Source organism: Theropithecus gelada, chromosome 19, assembly GCF_003255815.1.
Source record: "Theropithecus gelada isolate Dixy chromosome 19, Tgel_1.0, whole genome shotgun sequence".
NCBI lineage: Eukaryota > Metazoa > Chordata > Mammalia > Primates > Cercopithecidae > Theropithecus > Theropithecus gelada.
In genome coordinates, this window is record NC_037687.1 from 13,423,250 (window position 1) to 13,438,417 (window position 15,168).

The 15,168-nt window shown below is 53.9% G+C and overlaps 1 protein-coding gene across 2 annotated transcripts in view; it reads left to right on the forward strand.

Moving 5' to 3' along the window:
• Positions 1–2,316: 2,316 nt before the first annotated feature.
• The window catches only part of ZSWIM4 (zinc finger SWIM-type containing 4), a 37,757-nt gene continuing 24,905 nt past the window's right edge, over positions 2,317–15,168 (forward strand). For both annotated transcript variants that reach the window (XM_025369255.1, XM_025369257.1), the window contains exons 1-3: positions 2,317–2,710; positions 7,155–7,356; positions 11,214–11,570. In XM_025369255.1, the coding sequence (XP_025225040.1) occupies positions 2,558–2,710; positions 7,155–7,356; positions 11,214–11,570 (712 nt within the window). In that variant the 5' untranslated portion in view covers positions 2,317–2,557. The remainder of the gene's footprint in view (positions 2,711–7,154; positions 7,357–11,213; positions 11,571–15,168) is intronic.

The window sequence follows — 15,168 nt, forward strand, 5'->3', positions numbered from 1 at the left end:
CCCAGGCTGGAGTGCAGTGGCGCGATCTCGGCTCACTGCAAGCTCCGCCTCCCGGGTTCACGCCATTCTCCTGCCTCAGCCTCCCGAGTAGCTGGGACTACAGGCGCCCGCCGCCTCGCCCGGCTAATTTTTTGCATTTTTAGTAGAGACGGGGTTTCACCGTGTTAGCCAGGATGGTCTCGATCTGCTCACCTCGTGATCCGCCCGCCTTGGCCTCCCAAAGTGCTGGGATTACAGGCGTGAGCCACCGCGCCCAGCCAATTTTCTTATTTTTTAAATAGAGATGTGTTTTCGCCATGTTGCCCAGGCTGGTCTCAAACTCCTGGGCTCAAGTGATCCTCCCACCTCACCATCCCAAAGTGCTGGGATTCCAGGCATGAACCACCGCGCCTGGCCAAACATTCTTAATGAAACATTTTAGGCCGGGTGTGGTGGCTCATGCCTGGAATCCCAGCATTTTGGGAAGCCAAGACAGGCGGATCAGAAGGTCAGGAGTTCGAGACCAGCCTGGCCAATATTGTGAAACCCCCAACTCTACTAAAATTGCAAAAGTTAGCCGGGCGTGGTGGTGGGTGCCTGTAGTCCCAGCTAATTAGGAGGCTGAGGCAGAAGAATCGCTTGAACCCAGGAGGCAGAGGTTGCAGTGAACTGAAATCACTCCGTCTCAAAAAAAAAAAAAAAGAAACATTTTTCCTCTTTCCCTTCCTGCTATGTCTCCAAAATCCACTCTGTATTTTACCTTTCCAGCACAATCTAATTCCAGCCAGTCCCATTTCAGGGGCTCAGAGACCATTGGTGACCATCCTGGACAGTACAGGTCTACAGGGGAGTTCAATTAATTGAGGGGGTGGCGGGGGGAGTGGGTGAAGACTGGCCAGAGGGGCAGCTGTGAGACTCAAAAGTTTCTCCAGGAAAAAGCGAGGGTTTCCATATGGATGGGCGGATAATCACTGTTTTTTTTTTTTTTTTTTTTTTTTCCTGCTGTGCCTATCAATGGAGGCAAAGCATGAGTTGGTTGGTGCATTCAACCAACTAGGTTGAGCGCCTACCTTCCAGGTGCTGTCAGTACAGTAAAGCACAGATGAGACAAACTCCTGCCTCCTGAGGCTCAGGGTGGAGAGGGAGAGATCGAAATTAAGCAACCACCAAAGGCGGATCCCTTGAGGTCAGGAGTTCGAGACCAGCCTGGCCAACATGGCAAAACTCCGTCTCTACCAAAAACAGAAAAATTAGCCGGGTGTGGTGGTGGGCGCCTGTAATTTCAGCTATTTGGGAGGCTGAGGCAGGAGAATCACTTGAACCCGGGAGGCGGAGGTTGCAGTGAGCCGAGATTGCACCACTGCACCCCAGCCTGGGCGGTCTCAAAAACAAAAACAAAACGCCAAAACAGATAAATAAATGGTAATGGTGAGAAGTATGAGGAAGGGAAAATGCAGGGTTCTCTGAGGACACTGGCAAGGAGCCGGAACCGGACGGGTGATGGAAGCCATGGCCGGCTTCCAGGCCAGAGATGGTGGCCTAGACAAGCTGAGTCAGAAAAAATGCTCAGAGGTGCTGGGGTTTGATAAGTGTTAGACTGAACCTCATGGAATTGCCATTTTAACAGGCCAAAAATGGTAACAAAATTAGCAATTTCACATGACCCAAGGTAGTATCTAGGGCATGGAAAGGAGGGGCGGGGTACTAGTTTTGAGGCTCAAGGGACGACCCATGAACCCCATAACCGAGCTCTGTTTCTGGAGAGGGCGTCCGCGGCCCGCATGAGCTCCCGCAATGAGCCTGCGACCCCTCCGCCCCCAACAGACCCAAAACTTGAGTCAGTGCCCAGAGAGGTTGAGTGAGTTTCTCAGGTAGCACAGCTCGGAGGGACGAGGGGCTGAGCCACTGCCAAGGGATCCCGCTGCTCCGTCTCGCTCACCGGCCGGGCTATGTTGATTGTCCCCTCGCGGCGCCCGGAAGCGACCCTCAGTAAACAAAGCCGTGTGTGGGCGCAGCTCCAGCAGCCCGGGGCGCGCAGTCCAGCCCAAGGGAGGCGGGGAAGGAATGTTGTGAATGAACCCCGGGCCCGCCCCGAAACTCCGCATAAGGCCTGGGCTGCGGGGGGGGGGGTCCTCCCGCTCTGATTGGCCTCTGGTGCCCCGTGATTGACAGCTTCCCTCGCTTCGCGCTCTGGTTGGGTAAACACGAAAAGACTGGCATCGCAATCATCGAGTGAACAGCGAGGCTTGGAGAGGGGTCTGGCGGCGCAACCAATAGCGGGGGAGAGCCGCGGAGGCCGAGGGGGGTGCCAATGGGGACCGGCGGCGGGGGCGGGACGACGGCGGAGCTAAAGCGGCGGCCGAAGCAGCTTCATTGTTGTGAAGAGTCTTAAAGGGGCCGCATCACCCGGCCGGCCCGGCGCGGGTCGGGGGTGGGTGCGGCAGGGGTCCCGGGGCGGCCAAGAGCAGAGGACGGACGGAAAGGCGGGCAGGGGGCGCGGGAGCCGACGAAGCGGAACGGGCATCGGACCGACCCCCCCAGAGAGGCCCCGCCCCGGCCCTGGCCCCGGCCCGGCCGGATGGAACCCCCCGCGGCCAAGCGGAGCCGGGGCTGCCCCGCGGAACCCGACGAGCGCGATGCTGGGGCTGGGGCCGCGCGTGGCCAGGGCCGGCCCGAGGCGCTGCTGGACCTCAGCGCCAAGCGGGTAGCCGAGAGCTGGGCCTTCGAGCAGGTGACCGCGGGGGAAGGGGGCGGGGGCAGGGACAGGGACGCACCCCCAACGCCTTCCGTACCTATCTTCTCCTCCCCGATCCCCAGACTCCAGAGCTACCCCAATCAGAGACACCCCCTTATATTCCACCCCCAGGACCCTTAACCCTGCCCGGAAATACCCCTTCATCCTCCTATTTCTGTCCTTCAAACCCAATAACCTATCCCCATCCCTTCTCTGCCATCTCTGCCCCTCAGCGCCCCAGATCCCAAGTCAGGACACTTCCTTCTTCTCCTACCAACCCCAGATGTCTGAGATCCGGCCCCCATGGTCCGCCTACAACGCCAGGCACCCCTCTTTTCCCACCTCATCCCCCAATGGTACCCCTCTTTTCCTACCGCATATTTATTCTCCAATCAGGGCACCCCATTCAGTCTTCAGCCCCCCGCTTGGGGACACCCTGTCTCCCTCCATCATAGCCCCTAGAGACTCACACTACCCCATTCCTGCTCTCCAGCTCCCTATCCTACATCCCAAGTAAATAACTCCCCCATCTCTCCAGATTCCAGCTCAAGACACCCTTTTTCCCCCCTTCATTCCTGCCCTCAGGCCTCCAGATTCCACCTGTTCCTTGGGGACCCCTCTCTACTCCTCCAGATTCCTCTCTCAGGGCTGCCCAGCTTCTGGCTTGCAGCAGGGATTACTCAAGTGCCAGGGTCCCTCCTCCTCCCCCACTCATCCTCCCTTCCTATCCTATCCCTTCCCAGAGGAAAACAGCAGGGGCGGAGCCTGGGTGGTGGTCCCGGGACAGGTGCACCTAGAACCTCTCTTCTTTGGCTTCTGGGGGCACTGCCAGAATGTCCCAGAGCTGGGGGCCCTTTAAGTCCCCTTTTTCAGCTTCAGTGTGGGCCCCCAAGGAGCTGGAGACATGGCCCAGACCTGAACAGGAAGCACACACGGGCTCTATCCTCTGTCCAGCTTCAGAGGGCGTTCTTTCCTGCCCGGTCTCTCTGGAGTTAGGAAGTCGGCCTGGACAGATGGGTTTGGGCCAAGTGTGGACGGGCAGGCTCTGATTCATGGACTGGAAAATCCCTCCTTAGTCATCTGCCAACTGTCCCTGAGGCCTGGGCTGGTCATTGCCTCTCCCACTTCCCCTAGAAACCCAGGTGGGAGTGGGGGCTAAGGAGGTCCGCTGCCCCTTCATTGCATGTAAGACACACAGAATAATCTGAAAACGATCTCCAAGTTTCCCACAAAACTGCCCTGGCCAAGCCGAGCCCACAGAAGCTCATGGAATCCTCTGCAACCCTTTGGGAGTTGTTCTCGTTCCCACTTTGAGGAAACTGGGGCACAGAGAAGTTGAGAAACTTGCCCAAGGTCACCCAGCCAGGGAATAGCAAGTCCAGATTGGAAGGCAGGCTCAGCCAGCTCATTGCATTGCCCAGAGCCCACAGCAGTGGCCAGGACACCCCCTCCCCTCCTGGGGCCCCTTCCCAGGGATGGGGCATGGAAGGGAAACTGAGGAACGACAGAGTCTGTCTTAGGAGCTGAAAGAACTCACAGCTCTGAGACCTTGAACAAGTGAATTCACCCCACTGAGTCTCAGATTCTCCCAGCTATAAAACAGGGTCATGATTTAGTATCAATGCGCCATCAAGGGTGTCCAATCTTTTAGCTTCCCTAGGCCACACTGGAAGAACTATCGTTGGCCACATATAAAATACACTAACACAATAGCTGATGAGCTTAAATTTTTTTTTTTTTTTTTTGAGACAGACTCTCAGTCTGTTGCCAAGGCTGGAGTGCAAGTGACACCATCTCATCTCACTGCAGCCTCCACCTCCTGGGTTCAAGCAATTCTCCCGCCTCAGCCTCCTGAGTACGTGGTACTACAGGTGTGGGCCGCCGTGCCCAGCTAATTTTTGTAGGTTTAGTAGAGATGGGGTTTCACCATGTTGGCCAGGCTGGTTTCAAACTCCTGACCTCAAGTGATCTGCCCACCTCAGCCTCCCTCCCAAAGTGCTGGAATTACAGGCATGAGCCACCGCACCCGGCCGTATCTTATAATGTTTTAAGAAAGCTTACGAATTTGTGTTGGCCTGCATTCAAAGTCATCATGGGCCAGGGCCGTGGGACGTGGGTTGGACAAGCTCACACTAGGTGGCTGTGAGAACTTGAAAATTACATACATAAAGCATTCAGCACAGTGTGTGCATTCTTTTCTTTTCTTTCTTTCTTTCTTTTTTTTTTTTTGAGGCAGGGTCTTGCTCAGTCACCCAGGCTGGAGCGCAGTGACACAGTCATAACTCACTGTAGCCTCAAACTCCTGGGCTCAAGCAGTCCTCCTGCCTCAGCCTCTTGAGTAGCTGGGATTCCAGACGCGCACTACCACACCTGGCTAATTTTTAATTTTGTGCGTGTGTACAGACATGGGGTCTCACTATGTTGCCCACGTTGGTCTGGAACGCCTGAGCTCAAGCGATGCTGCCGCCTCAGCCTCCCAAAGTGCTGAGATTACAGGTGTCCAGTCAAGATGGGCACCTTAATCATTATCACTTTTTTCTTTTCATTTTTGTTTTTTTGAGACGAGTCTCGCTCTGTCGCCCACGCTGGAGTGCAGTGGCGCAATCTGGGCTCACTGCAAGCTCCGCCTCCCGGGTTCACGTCATTCTCCTGCCTCAGCCTCCCGAGTAGGTAGGACTACAGGTGCCCACCACTACACCCGGCTAATTTTTTTGTATTTTTAGTAGAGATGGGGTTTCACCGTGTTAGCCAGGATGGTCTCGATCTCCTGACCTCATGATCCGCCCACCTCGGCCTCCCAAAGTGCTGGGACTATAGGCGTGAGCCACCGTGCCTGGCCTATCCCTTTTTCCTAACTTCTTCCTGCTCCATCAAAGCCCCATGGATGGGAAGATCTTACACCAGAATCCCAGGACCCTGCAGGTAGGAGGATCCAGGAGGGAAACTGCAAGAAAGTTCCAGAATGCTAACTATGGGCCAGGTGTTATTGTAAGCTCTTTACAACCATAACGCATATTTACTCTCCACAATCCTCAAGAGGTTGGTGCCGTAGACCTCCCCATTTTACACCTGAGAACACTGAGGCCAAGTGACTTCCTGGGGTCACAGTGCTCCTAAATAGCAAAACTAGGATTCAAGCCTGGTTTCTCTCTTTTTTCATTTTTACGTATTTATTTATTTATTTATTTATTTATTCAAGACGGAGTCTCACTCTGTGGCCCAGACTGGAGTGCAGTGGTGCGATCTTGGCTCACTGCAACCTCCACCTCCTGGGTTCAAGTGATTCTCATGCCTCAACCTCCCGAGTAGCTGAGATTATAGATGCATGCCACCACGCCTGGCTAATTTTTGTATTTTTGGGTTTCGCCCTGTTGGCCAGGTTGCTCTCCAACTCCTGAACTCCAGGGCTCCACCTGCCTTGGCCTCCCAAAGTGCTGGAATTACAGGCATGAGCCACTGCCCTGACCTTTTTTTTTTTTTGAGATAGGATCTTGCTCTGTTGCCCAGGCTGGAGTGCAGCTGGTGCAATCATAGCTCACTGCAGCCTCAAACTCATGGCCTCAAGTGACCCTCCTGCCCCACCCTCCCAAGTAGCTGGGATTCCAGATGCATGCCACCATACCTGGCTACTTTTTTCTGTGGTTTTTTGTTTGTTTGTTTGTTTGTTTTTTAAGAGATGGAGTCTCTCTCTGTCGCCCAGGCTGGAGTGCAGTGGTAGGATCTCAGCTCACTGTAGCCTCTGCCTCCCAGGTTCCAGCGATTTTCCCTCCTCAGCCTCCCGAGTAGCTGGGACTATAGGTGTGCACCACTACACCCGGCTAACTTTTGTTTTTTTTTTTTTTTTTTTTTTTTTTTTGAGACGGAGTCTCGCTCTGCCGCCCAGGCTGGAGTGCAGTGGCCAGATCTCAGCTCACTGCAAGCTCCGCCTCCCGGGTTCCCGCCATTCTCCTGCCTCAGCCTCCCGAGTAGCTGGGACTACAGGCGCCCGCCATCTCGCCCGGCTAGTTTTTTGTATTTTTTAGTAGAGACGGGGTTTCACCGTGTTCGCCAGGATGGTCTTGATCTCCTGACCTCGTGATCCACCCGTCTCGGCCTCCCAAAGTGCTGGGATTACAGGCTTGAGCCACCGCGCCCGGCCAACTTTTGTATTTTTAATAGAGACAGGGTTTCATCATGTTGGCCAGGCTGGTCTTGAACTCCTGACCTCAGGTTGTCTGCCTGCATCAGCCTCCCAAAGTGCTGCATCAGATCCCAAAGCATCCCAAATCCTCACAGGCGTGAGCCATCATGCCTGGCCAGTTTTTTTGTAAACATGGAAGCCTCTCTATGTTGCCCAGGCTGGTCTCGAACTCCTGGCCTCAAGCGATCCTCCCACCTCAGCTTCCCAAAGCGCTGAGATTACATCAACCCCAGGCTCCTAACCCAGTGGCCCTTCCTACAGGTGGAGGAGCGGTTCTCCCGGGTGCCTGAGCCGGTCCAGAAGCGCATTGTGTTTTGGTCGTTTCCACGCAGTGAACGGGAAATATGTATGTACTCGTCGCTGGGTTACCCGCCCCCAGAGGGCGAGCACGACGCCCGGGTGCCCTTTACTCGCGGGCTGCACCTGCTCCAGAGCGGGGCCGTGGACCGCGTGTTGCAAGTGGGTGAGTCTTTGTCCCCCGCTCCTGCCAGGGACGACGGGAGGTCCATATCAGGCCTGGAAATGGGGGAGTTGGAGGGAGGCCTGGGGCCAGGGGATGGGAGGTTACAGACCTCAGGCTTCGAGGCCCAGGTAGGATTGTACAAGATGTTTTTTTTGAGATGGTCTCGCTCTGTTGCCTAGGCTGGAGTGCAGTGATGCGATCTTGGCTTACTGCAACCTCTGCCTCCCAGCTTCAAACGATTCTCCTGCCTCATCCTCCTGAGTAGCTGGGATTACAGGGGTGCACCCCCACACCCGGCTAATTTTTGTATTTTTAGTAGAGACGGGGTTTCACCATGTTTGCCAGGCTGGACTCGAACTCCTGACCTTGTGATCCGCCTGCATGGGCCTCCCAAAGTGTTGGGATTACAGGCATGAGCCACCACACCCAGCCTGTACAAGATGTTTTGAGCAAAAGCTCAAGGATCACCCTAGAACCCAGACAGCAGGGTTTAGACAAGGGGGTGGGGGAGAGGATGGTGAACCAGAAATCAGGGGAGGGGAGATCCCAGAACTTAGGCAGCAGAGCCCATGTAAAGGAGGGGTGAGGGCAGATGTGGTGGTTCACACCTGTGATCTCAATACTTTGGGAGGCCAAGGCAGGAAGATGGCTTGAGGCCGAGAGTTCAAGACCAGCCTGGGCAACACAGTGAGACCTTGTCTGCCCAAAAAAATATCAAAAAATGAGCTGGGTATGGTGGCGGGTGCTTGTGGTCACATCTACATGGGAGGCCAAGGCAAGAGGATCACTTTTGCCCAAGAGTTCAAGTCTGCAGTAAGCTCTGATTATACCACTGTACTCCAGCCTGGGTTACAGAGTGAGACCCTGTCTCAAAGAGAAAAAAGAAAAAAAAAAAAGGAAGATGGGTGAGGGCACTCTACGGACGAGGATAGAGGTTGAGACACGGTGGTGAAGTTGCCAGACCTCAGGCTTCAGGCCCAGATGGGGTCGGGTTCGGGATTATGAGCTGAAGGTAGAAAGTGCTTCTAGAGTCCTAGACCTCAGGCTGCTGAGCTGGGGAACGGGGAATGAAGTAGTGAGACGGGGAGAAGAGCAGGTCCCAGGTGAGGATCAGAGGAGCAGCTGTCAGCCAGAAGTGAGAGGAGGCTCCAGACCTCGGGCTGAGGGACCCAGTGATGCTTTGGGTCAGGGCTTTAGAGCCAGAGGTAAGAATGATCCTAGACCTCAGGCAGCGGGGCCCAGGTGGGAGTTGGACACAAAGCTTTAGAGCCAGAGGTGAGAGTCTTAGACCTCAGGCAGAGAGGTTGGGATTTCAAAGGATTAGAGCTATTTTTAGGCAATGGTCTTAGACCTAAGGCGACAGGGCTGAGGTGGGAATATAGAGTAGAAGTTTAGAGTTCTTTTTTTTTTTTTTTTCAAGATGGAGTCTCGCTTTGTTGCCCAGGCTGGAGTGCAGTGGCACAATCTCGGCTCGCTGCAACCTCGGCTCCCGGGTTTAAGCGGTTCTCCTGCTTCAGCCTCCCGAGTAGCTGGGACTGCAGGCATCCGCCATCATGCCTGGCTAATTTTTGTATTTTTGTAGAGATGGAGTTTCACCATGTTGGCCAGGCTGGTCTTGAACTTCTGACCTCAGGTGATCCACCCCCCTCAGCTTCCCAAAGTGCTGGGATTACAGGTGTGAGCCACCATGCCTGGCCTAGAATTGTTTTTTTTTGTTTGTTTTTTTTTTTTGAGATGGTGTCTCGCTCTGTCACCCTGGCTGGAGTGCAGTGGCACGAGCTTGGCTCACTGCAAGCTCTGCCTCCCAGGTTCACGCCATTCTCCTGTCTCAGCCTCCTGAGTAGCTGAGACTACAGGTGCCCACCACCACGCCCAGCTAATTTTTTCTATTTTTTAGTAGAGATGGGGTTTCATCGTGTTAGCCAGGATGGTCTCAATCTCCTGACCTCATGATCTGCTCGCCTCAGCCTCCCAAAGTGCTGGGATTACAGGCGTGAGCCACCACGCCTGGCCAAATTTTTTTTTTTTTTTTAAGAGATAGGGTCTCAGCCGGGCACCGTGGCTCACACCTGTAATCCCAGCACTTTGTGGGGCCTGGGCGGGTGGATCACCTGAGGTCAGGAGTTCAAGACCAGCCTGGTCAACATGGTAAAACCCCGTTTCTGCTAAAAATACAAAAATTAGCCAGGTGTGGTGGTGCGTGCCTGTAATCCCAGCTACTTGAGAGGCTGAGGCAGGAGAATCAGTTGAACCTGGGAGGCAGAGGTTGCAGTGAGCCAAGATCACGCCATTGCACTCCAACCTGGGCAACAGAGAGAGACTCTGTCTCAAAAGGAAAAAAAAAAAAGAGGTAGGGTCTCACCCTGTTGCCTAGACTGAAGTGCAGTGGTGTGATAATAGCTCACTGCAGCCACAAACATCTGAGCTCCAGTGATCCTCCCACCTCAGCCTCCTGAGTGGTTGGGATCACAGGCACAGACCACCATACTTGACTAGTTTTTAAGTTTTTTGTAGAGACCTGGACTCACTCTGTTGCCCAGGCTGGTCTCCAACTCCTGGGCTCAAGAGATCCTCTTGCCACAGCCTCCCAAAGTACTGGGATTACAGGCGTGCCCCACCATGCCCGGCCAAGTAGCAGTTTAGGATCAGCTGTGAGGGGTGGGCTCAGACCTCAAGCTAAGAAAACAAAAGGGCTGCAGAGACTGGGGGAGATGTAATGAGAACAGTGGAAGGGCCTTAGACCTCAGGCAGCTGGACTCAGAACGGGACCAATAGAGGCTGAGCCAGAAAACAAGTGAGGCCTGGGACTCCAGATCTCCGGCGGCAGCAGGCCATTTCTCCCAGCTGGAGGCCGAGGCTGGGCTGAGATGACCCTCCGTGGGCTCTGACTTGGAGCCGCTTTGCTGGGACATGGTCCGGCTGACCACAGGCTCCTTGCCACCTCCAGCTGGTATGAGGAAACCGTCTCCCTGCATGACCCAGGCTGGGCCTCAGCTGCCGAACCAGTCAGATGAGCCTGGCACCTGGGCTGCCCAGGGAGGGGCAGGGGAAGGGAAGGGGAGACCTGGTGCCTGGCTTACTTCATCAGCCCCTCACCCCGAACGCCACAGGCCTTTGGCATCGTCTCAGGAAATTGAGGGGCTCCTGAAGCCCTGGCCGCATTCATTGTAACCCAAGGATTCAGAAAACCACCTTCAATGACATGGCTATTATTCTAATTAAAAGCAAGTGTTATTTAATTATTATTCATAATTAAAAGCAAGTGTTGGCCTGGGCTTGGGGGCTCACGCCTGTAATCCCAACACTGTGGGAGGCCGAGGGAGGCAGATCACTAGGTCAGGAGTTCAAGACCAACCTGATCAACATGGTGAAACGCCATCTCTACTAAAAATACAAAAATTAGCCGGGCATGGTGGCACATGCCGGTAATCCCAGCTACTCAGGAGGCTGAGGTAGGAGAATCGTTTGAACCTGGGAGGTGGAGGTTGCGGTGAGCCAAGTTTGTGCCATTGCACTCCAGCCTGGGCAACAAGAGCAAAACTCTGTCTCAAAAAAGAAAAAAAAAATTAGCCTGGCTTGGTGTTGTGCGTCTGTAATCCCAGTTACTCGGGAGGCTGAAGCAGGAGAATCGCTTGAACCTGGGAGGCAGAGGTTGCAGTGAGCCCAGGTTGCAGCACTGCACTCCAGCCTGAGCCACAGAGCGAGACTTTGTCTCAAAAAAAAAAAAGCAAAGAGAGTGAAGTGACTTGCACTAGTGAAGTGACTTGGCTGAGCTTTGCAACTGGGTCTTGCTGTGCGTCACAAACACCGCCTGTCTCTGGGATGACACAGATGGGACAGTTTGGCTTTGATCTTAGGATTCCATTTGAGTGGAAACATCCGCGAGCCGGGGGGTCCTGGAGAGCCCGAGCGCCTCTACCACGTCTCCATCAGCTTTGATCGCTGCAAGATCACGTCCGTGAGCTGTGGCTGTGACAACCGCGACCTCTTCTACTGTGCCCACGTCGTGGCCCTGTCCCTGTACCGCATTCGGCACGCCCGCCAGGTGGAGCTACGGCTGCCCATCTCCGAGACGCTCTCCCAGATGAACCGGGACCAGCTGCAGAAGTTCGTGCAATACCTCATCAGCGCCCACCACACTGAGGTGCTGCCCACCGCTCAGCGCTTGGCTGATGAGATCCTCCTGCTGGGCTCTGAGATCAACTTGGTGCATGGTAAGGGCACCCCGGGGGTCTGGTGGGGAGAGGATGCCCAAGCGCACAGCCATGCCACTTGCTGTGTGCCCAGCACTGGTCACTTACTGACAGGAAGTTGTGGGGGCGGGGGGCGGAAAACGCGCCATGGCCTGCATCATCTGAGGTCATCCACCTGGTGAGTGGCAGATCCCAGATATCATCTGGCCACAGGATGGATGAGTAGTTGCAAATCAGCCTATGGGCGGAGGGCGAGGGCAGGAGGGGAGAGCCTGCGTTAGAGGGCAAGTGGAAGGTCCGGCCCCAGGGCTGAGGGTGTCAATCGATGGAGCATCCTGGGTGTGGGAGGAGAGGAGGGGCACATGAAGGGAATGTGGGACATTTGTGGGTGTCAGAGGCGTTATGGGTGAGGGGATACACCAGGAGGTGTGGTGAGGGCTGAGAGGGTTTGGGGGGGTTCTGAGGGGCTTGGGCTGCCTAGCTAGGATGGGGAAGATGAGTAGAAGGTAGAGGCATGGATGGATGATGGAGGGAGGTCCTGGGTGGGCACAGAAAGTGTTCATGATTGGCCGGGCACAGGGGCTCACACCTGTAATCCCAGCACTTTGGGAGGCCGAGGTGGGCGGATCAGTTGAGGTCAGGAGTTCGAGACCAGCCTAGACAACATGGCAAAACCCCATCTCTACCAAAATACAAAAATTAGCCAGGCGTGGTGGCGGGTGCCTGTAGTCCCAGCCACTCAGGAGGCTGAGGTGGGAGAATTGCTTGAACCTGGGAGGCGGAGGTTGCAGTGAGCTGAGATCACGCCACTACACTCCAGCCTGGGAGACAAAGTGAGACCCTGTCTCCAAAAAGAAAAAAGTGCTCATGGCCGGGCGCGGTGGCTCAAGCCTGTAATCCCAGCACTTTGGGAGGCCGAGACGGGCGGATCACAAGGTCAGGAGATCGAGACCATCCTGGCTAACACGGCGAAACCCCGTCTCTACTAAAAACACAAAAAATTAGCCGAGCGAGGTGGCGGCGCCTGTGGTCCCAGCTACTCGGGAGGCTGAGGCAGGAGAATGGCGGGAACCCGGGAGGCGGAGCTTGCAGTGAGCTGAGATCCGGCCACAGCACTCCAGCCTGGGCGACAGAGCGAGACTCCGTCTCAAAAAAAAAAAAAAAAAAAAGAAAAAAGTGCTCATGATCAGGCACTGGGGACAACCGATGGTGTGGAAAAACGAATGGGTGGGTGGGGGATTTTTTTTTTTTTTTTTTTTGAGATCGAGTCTTCCTCTGTCACCCAAGCTGGAGTGCAGTGGTGCAGTCTCAGCTCGCTGCAACCTCTGCCTCCTGGGTTCAAACAATTCTCCTGCCTCAGCCTCCCGAGTAGCTGGGATTACAGACACACACCATGATGCCCGGCTAATTTTTGTATTTTTGTAGAGATGGGGGTTTCACCGTGTTGGCCAGGCTGGTCTTGAACTCCTGACCTCAGGTGATCCACCTGCCTCAGCCTGGGATTACAGGCGTGAGCCACCATGCCTGGCCTGGACGGGATATTAAGAATGCCGTTAGGTGAATGGGAATTGGAAGCCGAGTGTGGTGGCTCATACATATAATCCCAGCATTTTGGGAGGCTGAGGAAGGAGGATCACTTGAGACCAGCAGTTCAAGACCAGCCTGGGCAAAATAGTGAGCTACAAAAAATAAACAGAAGTAGCTGAGTGTGATGGCACATGCACGCCTGTAGATACTTGGGAAGCTGAGATGGGAGGATCACGAGCTTGGGAGGTAAAGGCTGCAGTCAGCTATGATCACGCCACTAAAACTCCAACCTGATGACAGACTGAAACCCTGACTTAAAAAAAAAAAAAAAAGAAGGGAAGGACGGAATTGATGGTGATTGGAGGTGAGGATAAGTGGTTGGGTGGGGAGGGCTTTGACTAGTGGGCTTAAGGTAGACTGATAGTGGTGGACAGATGAAGTCAGTGAAAGAATGAAAGATCCAATGGGTACATGGATTGGGAGTGAGTTGATGGGTGAATGGAAGGTTCATATATGTGGATCAACATTGTGGGTGGGCCAAGTGGGCAGGCGCTTTGTGTAGGGTGGATAGATGGACGAATGGGATAGTGGGTGTTTTGAGAGGTACATATGAATGGATGGTTTGATAATGAATGGATGGTTTAATGGAAGAATAGAGAGTTAGGGTTAGTTACTGGGTGATAACTAATAGTTATCACCTAGATAACTAGGATTAGTTATTGGATGATAGTTATTGGGTGGGGTGGATAGTGTACTTGTGTGAGTCAGTGGACAGATGGGAGGGTGGGTATTCTGAGTGGTTGGCTCACGTGGATTGGAAAGCTAAAAGGGGTGAGTGGGCAGATAGATCAATAAGATGAGTAGGTGGGTGGGAATTATGAGTAGGGTGGATGATGGACTGATGGGGTAGGTGGTTGTTTAAGGGGTATGAATATGGGGGACACGGCCAAGTAGATAGAGACTGTCATGACTTGGGTGGGGGTGGATGAGCGGGTGGTGTTTCAGGTGAGACAGATGAGTAAACAGATGGGTGGGTGGTGTTTTGAGTGGGATGGGTAAATGAATGGGTGGATGGGTAGATGGATGGATGTGTAGTGTTTCAGGAGAGATAGATGAATGGATTGGATGGATAAGTAAATGGATGAATGAACAAATGGATGAATGAGCTCCTGGTGTTTTGGGCAAGATGGGTGGGTGGGTGGATGGATAGATGGATGGATGGATATTATTACGGGTGAGATAGATGGATTGGATGGATGACTCAGTGGATAAATGAGCAAATGGATGAATGAGCTGGTGGTGTTTTGGACAAGATGGATGGATGGGTGGATGGATGGATGGATGGATGGGTGGGTGGATGCATGGATGGATGGATGGATACATGGATGGATGGATGGATGGATGGATGGATACATGGATGGATGGATGGATGCATGGATGGATGGATGGATGGATGGATGGAAGGATGGATGGATGGATACATGGATGGATGGATGGATGGATGCATGGATGGATGGATGGAAGGATGGATGCACAGATGGATGGATGGATGCACGGATGCATGGATGGATGCACGGATGGATGCACGGATGGATGGATGGATGGATGCATGGATGGATGCATGGATGCATGGATGGATGGATGGATATATGGATGGATGGATGGATGGATACATGGATGGATGGATGGATGGATGCATGGATGGATGGATGGATGGATGGATGGATGGATGGATGGATGGTTGGACAGATGCATGGATGGACGGATGGATGGATGCACGGATGGATGGATGGATGCACAGATGCATGGATGGATGCACGGCTGGATGGATGGATGGATGCATGGATGGATGGATGGATGGATGCATGGATGGATGGACGGATGCATGGATGGATGGACGGATGCATGGATGGTTGGACGGATGGATGGATGCATGGATGGATGGATGGATGCATGGATGGATGCATGGATGCATGGATGGATGGATGGATGGATGCATGGATGGGTGGATGGATGCATGGATGGATGGATGGATGGATGGATGCATGGATGCATGGATGGGTGGATGGATGCATGGATGGATGGATGGATG